This window comes from Heptranchias perlo, chromosome 3, assembly GCF_035084215.1.
Source record: "Heptranchias perlo isolate sHepPer1 chromosome 3, sHepPer1.hap1, whole genome shotgun sequence".
In the NCBI taxonomy this organism is placed as follows: Eukaryota; Metazoa; Chordata; class Chondrichthyes; order Hexanchiformes; family Hexanchidae; genus Heptranchias; species Heptranchias perlo.
The window spans coordinates 120,463,741-120,475,198 of record NC_090327.1 but is presented as its reverse complement, the minus strand read 5'-3'; the positions used below and the strand labels follow the sequence as shown (position 1 = coordinate 120,475,198).

The 11,458-nt window shown below is 42.7% G+C and overlaps 1 protein-coding gene across 2 annotated transcripts in view; it reads left to right on the top strand.

Annotated features, from left to right (window-relative positions):
* Positions 1 to 663: 663 nt before the first annotated feature.
* LOC137319919 (septin-7) overlaps positions 664 to 11,458 on the top strand; it is a 116,843-nt gene continuing 106,048 nt past the window's right edge. For both annotated transcript variants that reach the window (XM_067981810.1, XM_067981807.1), the window contains exon 1: positions 664 to 756. In XM_067981810.1, the coding sequence (XP_067837911.1) occupies positions 747 to 756 (10 nt within the window). In that variant the 5' untranslated portion in view covers positions 664 to 746. The remainder of the gene's footprint in view (positions 757 to 11,458) is intronic.

The window sequence follows — 11,458 nt, the reverse complement described above, 5'->3', positions numbered from 1 at the left end:
GGAGAGAGCAACCGGAGGAGGAAGAGGAGAAAATTGGGGGAGGAGGGGCTCATCTTTATTAATTGATAACTCTTATCTAATCCATGCTGTAAATTATAATTTACTTTATTACCAGTGAGTGGTTAAAGCTTAGTGCTTTAAAATAAAGTGAGATTTGGGCAGTTTAGGGAACATGGTAAATGATTACCATTGTGAATCATTTGATATGTATTGATGTTTTTGATTTGTTTAAAAACAGAATTAGAGATTGTGGTTATATTTGAATTCTAACTTTTAACTCCCATTTTCTTTTCATGCTCTGCTGGATGATGCTGGTTATTGCACTTGCTTTGAATTCCTTTCGCTATACCATGTGGATATTTCATTGCCATCTGAAATGCTGGACCTGTGGGTTTTTGACATTTACAACACAGCGGTAAGTATCTGAAGCTTAAAGGTAGTTTCTTTTTAATACTCCTGTACCTGATCTGGGGTAGTGTCTGGCTTCCTTGGCACTCATGATCAGATTAAAATTGGAATGTTTGCTATATGGGAATTGTGGATTAGAGCTGCACCACTGTCCTGCTCTTGAGTATATTCTGTCTGATTGTCAGTGCTGTAAATTTGTTGACTTTTTTCTGGTCTAGAAACTAAATGCGATTCTCCTGTTACAGCAACAAAAGAATCTTGAAGGATATGTGGGGTTTGCAAACCTTCCTAATCAAGTGTACAGAAAGTCTGTGAAGAGGGGATTTGAATTTACGTTGATGGTTGTAGGTAAGTGATTCAGAATGTATGGAACTCAGCAATTATTGCTTTGTCATTTGATTTATGCAGAATCCTTTCTAAAGGCAAACTGCTTTTAAGAAATGGTCTTGAGAACTTATTGATATCTTAGAGGATGCAGACACTATGGGGTGTGATCCTAAGCTGTACAGACCAGACTTATTTCCCCAGCGTGTGGTGAATCGGCTGAGTTTAGCTGGGTTGCTACGGGTCGCTTCGGACCCCTGGGTTAAGGAGGAGAAACATCAGTCATTCATGTGTGGTTATCAGCTGAGAGCAGGATCTTGCTTGGCTGTTAAGCCTTCCATGGCCAGATAGCCTGCCAACAATGTCACTTGTGGGAGCTATACCCCAGCATGAGTCAGTGACAACAGGTGAAAAGATGGAGAAAACTGAGGGATGTGGGGTGGGGGGAGAGGAGGAGATAGGATGGGAGAATGGTCTCTCATTCTATTGCAAAAAAGATTGGAGTCCAGGAGAAAGTATTTAGGACAATAGTGCATGAATGAAATCAGACTAAATATTTGTAATATGGCAAGAACATCTCTGACTGCTAAAAGAAAAGAGCTGATATGAAACCCAGCAGAATGGTTGGTGTCATCCTGAAAAGGGATATGATTAAAGGCAACTTCAAGAATTAAATAATCGTCATTTAGTCTCAAGCCACTGGCAACATCCTCACACGTAAATTTTTTTTATCGTAAACTATGTCGGCAATTAAACTCAGATTGTATTAGCATTGAAATATAATTATTATATTGAGCATTTCAAAAACCTCCCCAAACCTGCAAAGACATTCCACGGTATCTACTGCCTCATGTCACAGAATTTTGGTTGGGCTTACGACAGAAATTTTCCTCGGCGCTCCAAAATTCTGAGGATCCAAAGTATATTTGGAGCTTGCTGCTCTAACTCGCTTTGCCTCTATCCCATCTCTCCTCTTGGTCTCATTGTTACTGGTTTTTTTTTGCTCAGCTTTATCTCCATTAATCCAAGGTTTCTAGCCTCAAGGGAGCATAAACATTGGCATAGACCAGTTGGGCCGAATGCCATGTTTATGTGCTGTTAGTTCTATGTAATTCCATGTAACACTACTGCAAGCTTCATCAAAACATGTCCATTTGTGAGGATTTCATTTTGCACCATTGGGTGTCATTGGAACATAAAGATAACAGAAATTAAATAAAACATCTAAAATTGAAACTGCTTTCGCAGGGTATAGGCTGGGATTTGATAGTTAACTGAAGCACATCACTATAGTGGTGTAACATTTGAGAAAGGGTGAGTGAGGTACACAGGCTGGACTCATTAATGTTTCTGTAAATGGAGTCTACCTTTGACATCTTTATCTTAACTGTTGAGATGGGAAGATGGCTTAATTCTGTGGGAACTTCACACTGGATTAGTGCTATATGCTTTGTGGTATATTCATGTGATGTACTTTATATGGTAGTTGCTAAGTTATTTGTGGAGGTTGCCTGGCTGTAGTGGACATTGTGGGCAGAATTGTAATGTTTCTATAGGAAACATTCAAGAAATACAAGATAGATTAAATTATAATTAGTTAAAAACTGTTATGAGGGCAGCAGTGCTAAAGGTGGTAATAATTGAGAATGTGTGTATGTATATGTAAATAGGGGTCATAAACATAAGATAGTCACTGGACAAAAGAGCTGAATTCCAGAGGCGAGGTGAGAGTAACTGCCCTTGACATCAAGGCAGCATTTGTTCGAGTGTGGTACCAAGGAGCCTTAGTAAAATTGAAGTCAATGGGAATCAGGGGGAAAACTCTCCAGTGGCTGGAGTCATACCTAGCACAAAAGAAGATGGTAGTGGTTGTTGGAGGCCAATCATCTCAGCCGCAGGACATTGCTGCAGGAGTTCCTCAGGGCGGTGTCCTGTGCCCAACCATCTTCAGCTGCTTAATCAATGACCTTCCCTCCATCACAAGGTCAGAAATGGGGATGTTCGCTGATGATTGCAGACTGTTCAGTTCCATTTGCAACCCCTCAGATATTGAAGCAGTCCGTGACTGCATGCACCAAGACCTGGATAACATCCAGGCTTGGGCTGATAAGTGGCAAGTAACGTTTGTGCCAGGCAATGACCATCTCCATCAAGAGAGAATCTAACCACCTCCCCATTCAACGGCATTACCATTGCCGAATCCCCCACCATCAACATTCTGGGGGTCACCATTGACCAGAAACTTAACTGGACCAGTCATTTCAATACTGTGGCTACAAGAGCAGGTCAGAGGCTGGGTATTCTGCGGCAAGTGACTCACCTCCTGATTCCCCAAAGCCTTACCACCATCTACAAGGCACAAGTCAGGAGTGTGATGGAATACACTCCACTTGCCTGGATGAGTGCAGCTCCAACAACACAAGAAGCTCGACACCATCCAGGACAAAGCAGTCCGCCTGATTGGCACCCCATCCACCCCCTTAAACATTCACTCCCATCACCACCGGCGCACCGTGGCTGCAGTGTGTACCATGTAGGATGCACTGCAGCAACTCGCCTAGGCTTCTTCGACAGCACCTCCCAAATCTGGGACCTCTACCCCCTAAAAGGACAAGGGCAGCAGGCACATGGGAACAACACTACCTGCACGTTCCCCTCCAAGTCACACACCATCCCAACTTGGAAATATATCGCTGTTCCTTCTTTGTCGCTGGGTTAAAATCGTGGAACTCCCTTCCTAACAGCTATGTGGGAGAACCTTCACCACACGGTCTGCAGTGGTTCAAGAAGGCGGCTCACCAATACCTTCTCAAGGGCAATTAGGGATGGGCAATAAATGCTGGCCTTGCCAGCGACGCCCGCATCCCATGAACGAATTGGGGAAAAAAAACCAGTAAAGCATTCAGGAGAAACCTCTTTATCCAGAGAGTGTTCGGAATGTGGAACTTGTTATCACATGGAGTAGTTGAGGCGAATAGTATAGATGCATTTAAGGGGAAGCTAGATAAACACATGGGGGAGAAAGGAATAGAAGGATATGCTGATAGGGCTAGATGAAGTAGGGTGGGAGGAGGCTCATGTGGAGCATAAACACCAGCAAAGACTTGTTAGGCCGAATGTCCTGTTTCTGTGCTGCAGATTCTATGTGGTTCTTTGTTTCAGAAATCCACTGAAGGTTATCAATGACTCTTCGTGTGGCATATAATTTATAAAGTAATACTTCAAAATGATACAGGACTTAATTTTGGGGTTTACATGAATTGTGTGAGCAGAGCTCCAGTAACTTGTCATCGAAATCTTGAGACTAGATGTGTTCTGTTTGCAAGTATAACAGTAAGATTCCTTTGAGGATATCCTTCAGTGACCCTCAACTTGCAGCGGGATGTCAACCAATTACTCCTGCAGTGTCAGTAACACTGCTATTTGAAGTAAACATGGACTTTCAAAAGCAGCAGAAGACCCAGGGATTGACTTAATGGTTGAAGATGACTCAATGTTGGTAATTGGCTATCACCCAATTTTTCTTGGCAAAATGAGCCTGGGCAAGTTGACCTGAAGAATATGACCTTCAGATTGATCTTTCTTTGCTCAGTCCTCTGGTACAGTGAAGGTGTTTGCCTGTTTTTGAACTGCATACAAATTGAAATCTTGCAGCCAGCTCCATGTTTTCCCGGCTTTTATGTTGTAATGTCAAATGCATAACCTTTCATTGACTGTCCCAGAAGCAGAATAGTTTTATCAAACAAGTACTAGTGATAGGAAAAAATATGCTGAAGTTGTGTTTTTAAATCCATTGGTAAAAGCTAGTTGGTGTTAGTATACGGAAAAATTACCATTGCTTAAACAAGAACTTTATTAAAGATGAAACGGTAGGAAAAGTATTGCTATGACCATTACTTTAGACTAGTTTATATTGTAATAGGAGGAATTTAGCTGTTATGTAGCTACAAGTCAAAATTGTGTGACCCATAGCGCAGCGGTAATTAACTGCCTTAATAACATTTTAGGATACAAGATTTGGCCTCTGCTTTGGCTAGCAACACATTCTTAGTGAAATTTCTAAATTGGGGTAACAGACTCATACAATGGATTATAATAAAAACAAGTGTGGTTTACCCATAACTACTGTGACTGCATTTAGATGGTTATTCAGATTAAGCAATTTAAGCATAACTAGCTTTCATTTGACTTAATAGATCTTGTAATTGAGACAATAGAAATTCTGAATTTTAGGGCCTATCTAATGGCGAGAGAATCGTCTTCAATTTTGCTTTGCTAGAGCAGGAACATTAAATGTGTGCGTGGACATTAATGGTCCAGCATGTCAGTGTTAATGGTCACATCCTTGGGTATTTTATGTGGGAATGTTAGAGGTTGGTGCATTGACATCCAGCATGTGTTACTTGTCAATCAAAATTCCCACTACTAGCAGAAAACTGGTGCGACAGCGCTGCAAATTAGGTATTCCCCAAAAGACAATCTTGCACCAGTAGAATCGTACACCTCTGTAGAGGTTCACGATGGAGGAAGGGAACATAGTTTCGAAGACTGCTTCAGGGAAGATTGGTGCCAATCATGTTGCACACGAGATACAAAATCGAAAATAAATTGCCAGCTGGGAGGGCAGAATACTGTTGCATTCTTGAATATTTTTTGGTAAATGTCGTCTTCATTGAGGTTAATGGATGTTGGTTGGTAAATGAAGCACTTTAGTCACTTGACACCAGCATCAAAAACTCCCAAGTGAGATATGGTGTAATTAGATGCACAATAAACCTTCCTCCACTCTGCCCAACTGATGTATCTTTAGCCCCAGTCTTAGAAGAGCACATTATTCTACATCACTACACTAACTTTTCCACTTCCCATCTGCCATCCTTTTAATACTTGATTTGCAAGTTTTGATCTGTGGAGCCTGACCCACCAGGAGCTAGCTTGATGGGTACAATAATGTAGTGGATATGTTACTGGACTAGTAGTCCAGAGCCTTGGGATAATAATTCAGAATGTGGAGCTCCAATCCCACAATGGCAGTTTGAGAATTTAAATTCACTCAAGAAAAATCTGGAATTTAAAAAGCATAAAATCACTAAAAGTGACTGAAATTGTTGTAAAAACCCAGCTGGTTCATTAATGTCCTGTAGGGAAGGAAACCTGCCGTCCTTACCCGGTCTGGCCTGTATGCGGCTCCGGTCCCACACCAATGTTACTGTTAACTCAGTTCCATCACTACCTTCTCAGGATAACTGGGGATGGGCAATAAATGCTGGCCTTGCCCAAGCGATGTCCACATCCTGAGAATGATTTTAAAAATCCAAACATGGAGCCTATAAGCCCATCAGTGTGGTCCGAATTTAAACTGGCATGCCAGAGGTGAAACAGCTGATCCACTCTGCCACGTTGTGCTCTCAGCTTTTATGCTGCACCTTTACTGTTGCTGTGAAGTGGCTTGAGCCCAGCGGTGTGAGACTGTTTGGAGGAGGCATTTTGATGCTAGTTGGGTTCGACATTGCATGGCGTATAGTTCTAGTGTAATGAGCCGAATTTTTAAAGTGATTTTGGACCTTCTGAGCAATTCACCGAGTTGGTCTAAATTTTGAGGCAGTATAATCGACATACTTTGGCACCAGTACTGCCCCAACATACCAGTCTCAAACCAGTAGCTGCCGTATGAATGCACTGTTAGTATGATTCAGCACTGAAGCCAAGAAGTGGCAGACTTGGTATCCAGCACAACTGCATCATTGTGTTCCCAAAAGTCAGCATATGAACTGAGCAATGGGTGTGTCAATCCTAAATTAAGATCCTTGTGAAGTAATTTTATTGTGTAACATTCCATTGGGCTTAACTTGCATTGGTTTTTGCAGTTCCTTGGGGAAGGCTGAGAAATATGCATATTATGAACTGTCCCTGAAGTATATCAGTTTTATTTTATACAAGATCCAAGCCTATTTCTGGAATCTTCGCACTTAGGCGAATTACAGATGCTTGAGGTTAGTTTGTGACCTGAACAGGCCTTTGGCTCCCTGATGGATTTCCAGCCAGACAGATGACATGATCTGGCTGGAGACATTTCTATAATTTTAGTTTGGTTGACAACTGATGAAAATCAGATAGTTGAAGCAAACAAGATTGATGGGAATCCTAGGGAGTACTTATTTTGTAGCAGCTTGTGGTAGTATGTTGAGTGGTAGGGGTCAATAAGGCTATTTTTTTTTTAAATGAATCGAATTCTAGGTTTTATTTTGAAGTATAGAATATAAAAGCCAAGATGTAATGGCTATACAAAACCTTACAACCTCAGTTAAGAGTCCTCAGTGCAGTGTAGGGCTCCACACTGTAGGAAGGATATTGAGGTTTCAGAGGGCATAATGCAGATTCACCAGGATGCTGTCTGGAATGAGGAAATGCAAATATGTAGACAGACTTGAGAAATTGGGGCCTTTTTTATTATAACAACGCTGATTATGGGGCGAAATGTGTTTAAAATGATTAATTTTAAAGGTTGGGACAGGGTAGACAGAAGACTGATTCCTGTAGTCATGGTGTCAAAATGAGGGGCAGGAGATTTAGAACATAGGGGAGAAGAATCTTCTTAACGCAGAGTTGGGAGGCTATGGGATTCACTTCCAGGGTTAGAGGCACAATCTATGTCTACATTCAAGAGTAGATTGGATAGGTGGATGAAGGAAAAGGGGTTGAAGGGATATGGGAACAGTGGGTAAATGTGATTAACCTCCAAACAAGCAAATAGTTCTAAACACATGTACTGCTGGTCTGAATGGGCTGTTTCTTTGTTATAACTTGTATGTATTTCTCTATGTATTTCAGTGGGATGATTCTTTTGGGATTGGACTTCAGCTGGCCATAGCAGAATTTTACTTTAATTGACCTGTACATGGCCTTGGCACTAAGTGTAAAGTGGTGAAATAGTCTTTTTTTAGTTTTTCCTCCTCGCCACCTCTCCTGAGTGACTCCTTGGTGGGGCATGATCTTTGGCTGCCAGTTGCTCTCTGGTACTTCACCTCAGTGAATGTCGCTCACAGGGGGTCGTCATGGGAGTGCAGCAGCCTATTTGGTGCACTTCCAGCAGAGGTCACTGAATAAAGATCAGAAACAGGAACCGTGGCTGTTTATTTTTGTTCTCATTTAGCCCTGTTCTCTTCCACCCACCCAAAAGACCAGGGGTGCTGAAGCCAATTGTGACAGGTCTTATCATTGCCCCACATGAAATCTACTTGCAACAGATTGTGTATTCAACCTAGGACCTTTCTGGTCTCCAGGGCTCAGCTACCTACTGAGAGACTGCAGACATTTCCATTACTTAAATCTGGATAGGATACGGCAACTGAGTGATTATGCCACCGGACTAGCAACTCAGAGACCTGCATTGAAATCTCATCATGGCATGTTGTGAAACTGAGTTCAATAAATCTGGTAATTTGTGGACCAGCTGCCCCTGCCCAGGCTGCCTACATGGGATTCCAATCCCACACCAGGTGGTTGGGTCTAGGGATGGGCAATAAATGCTGCCTTACTGCGCTCAGCCATATTCCAAGAACACATTTTAAAAAGGATGAACTTGCTGAAGTGATTAAAATATTACACCCACTCATATCCTTCACTCTGAAAATAAAAGTTGCATCAAAAAGGGCAGGATTTTCATAGCCAGTTAGGCAAGGGCCACATTTGTTGGAGTTTTTGTTGATTTTTTAAAAACAAATTCAGCTTAGATTTGAACAGAAGTCGATTCTTCCCAACACACAATGCTGCTAAATATTTTCCTTGGCGCTGATTTCTATTTTTTTTTGGGTGGAGAAACTTCCTGCTTTTTTCGGTTGTAATGTCACAATTCCGATGGTGAGTAACTTTAAATGAAGGAAAACAACATAGGAATATTTCCTGGTTGAACAATAGATGTTACAGTTCCTGGTGAGTGGTTTATGGATCCATTTACAGGTACAGTTTGAAAGGACTAGTTATATTTACTTGATAACATTTTCCTTTTCTCCAATTGTTTTAGTATGCATTTATAACAGCTGCATGTCTGTATTGCATGGTGCCTAATAGGAATGTGCCCAAGTTTTTCTATTAACAGCAGCTTAAAACCCACTTCTGCTCTTAATTTGGCAATCAGATTCTACAAGTTAATTGGCCCTTATTTATAAGCTGCAATGAAGCTGAATGCAGACCTACTCCATGTTGAACTGTTTATTTTTAATGAATTGCAATCCACTTCTGCTCTGGCCACTCCCCTTGAGCTGGAATATGAGTCACTGACTTCAACTGCCAATATTTATTTGTTCATAGTTTTACTGGTGGGAGAAATTACTAAGAGATGAGCTGGATTAGGGGGTGTGGATTTTTCTGCTTCATTTTTTGTTCTAATGTTAGACTGTTCCACCAAGCTTTCTGGCTGAGAGCTGTAGATTGGTCAATGGATTCAGTCAGCCGCCACAACCAGAAATAATGACCCTGCGTGGGCACCACCCAGTTGCTGGCACAGTCGACGTTCAGTAGTTGGAAAATCTGTATTTTGGGCAGTAAACAAATTGCTTTTGGCATTTAGTTTTGAAACCAAGTCAAATATTTAAATATTTTTACTGACAAATGAGAGGTGTATCTAATGCTGAGAAGCATATAAATCAGATAGAAAAAAGAAAGACTTGCATTAAAATAGCACTTTTTACGACCTCAGGACATCCCAAAGTGTACTTTTGAAGTGTGGTCACTGTTGTAATGTAGATGATCAGAGTGGTAATTTTGTGTGCTTTGCCTTCCTTTCTCCACCCTCCACCTACACAATGTTATGTATATCTATCTCTTGCTTACCTATAACATACTAAGGAGCTGTATCCTCTCTTGTCCAGAGATTTTTATGTTTAGAATTGACTGGCTGTTGTTTGTTGATTTTGGAAATGTCTACTCTCAATCATCAGCAAAGTGATGGAAGGTGTCACCAATAACCTGCTCACCGATGCTCAGTTTGGGTTCCGCCAGGACCACTCGGCTGCAGACCTCGTTACAGCCTGGGTCCAAACATGGACAAAAGAGCTGAATTCCAGAGGTGAGGTGAGAGTGACTGCCCTTGACATCAAGGCAGCATTTGACCGAGTGTGGCCCCAAGGAGCCCTAGTAAAATTGAAGTCAATGGGAATCGGGGAAAACTCTCCAGTGGCTGGAGTCATACCTAGCACAAGGGAAGATGGTAGTGGTTGTTAGAGGCCAATCATCTCGGCCCCAGGACGTTGCTGCAGGAGTTCCTCAGGGCAGTGTCCTATGCCCAACCATCTTCAGTTGCTTCATCATTGACCTTCCCTCCATCACAAGGTCAGAAATGGGGATGTTCGCTGATGACTGCACAGTGTTCAGTTCCATTCGCAACCCCTCAAATAATGAAGCAGTCCGAGCCCGCATGCAGCAAGACCTGGACAACATCCAGGCTTGGGCTCATAAGTGGCAAGTAACATTCGTGCCAGGCAATAACCATCTCCAACAAGAGAGAGTCTAACCACCTCACCTTGACATTCAATGGCATTACCATTGCCGAATCCCCCACCATCAACATCGTGGGGTGGGGGGGGGGGGTCACCATTGACCAGAAACTTAACTGGACCAGCCACATAAATACTATGGCTACAAGAGCAGGTCAGAGGCTGGGTATTCTGCGGCGAGTGACTCACCTCCTGACTCCCCAAAGCCTTTCCACCATCTACAAGGCACAAGTCAGGAGTGTGATGGAATACTCTCCACTTGCCTGGATGAGTGCAGCTCCAACAACACTCAAGTTCAACACCGTCCAGGACAAAGCCCGCTTGATTGGCACCCCATCCAGCACCCTAAACATTCACTCCCTTCACCACCGGCGCACAGTGGCTGCAGTGTGTACCATCTACAGGATGTAGTGCAGCAACTCGCCAAGGCTTCTTCGACAGCACCTCCCAAACCCGCAACCTCTACCACCTAGAAGGACAAGAGCAGCATGTACATGGGAACAACACCACCTGCATGTTCCCCTCTAAGTCACACACCATCCCGACTTGGAAATATATCGCCGTTCCTTCATCGTCGCTGGGTCAAAATCCTGGAACTCCCTTCCTAACAGCACTGTGGGAGAACCTTCACCACACGGACTGCAGCGGTTTAAGAAGGCGGCTCACCACCACCTTCTCAATTAGGGATGGACAACAGATGCCGACCTCGCCAGCGACGCCCACATCCCATGAACGAATAAAAAAAAAAACCTTTAGTTTTGGTAAAATGTTGAAGTTTTGCTGCAACAAAGGGAAAGGTGTACTTAATAATTGCAAAAATGTAGTTTCATTTAGAAATATGAATACTTTTTAGACACTAAGGTACTATGCAGTGCCACTGAATATGACCATGCACGTTCCGTTTCCCCCACTTCCTGACCTCTGCCACGCTGACTAAATGAAGTTCAGTGCCAATTTCCTCTTTGGCAGTGATGGGGGAGGGAAGTGAGCTGGTGGTTTCCGTAGTGCTACTCATGCTCCTCCAGAGAGGCTGTCCACTCTGCCTTTCTTTCGTTTCCATTAGGTGAATGTCATGAGCTACACGAGCAAAGGGATAAATCGGGATTATGAGTGACGTGCCATTAAAAAAAATTAGCAAAATTGTTTACACTCTAGCGCATAGCAACAGGATTAGGACGTTCAGCACCTTGTGTCCAATCCGCCAGTCAGTTAGATCATGGCTAATCTGTATC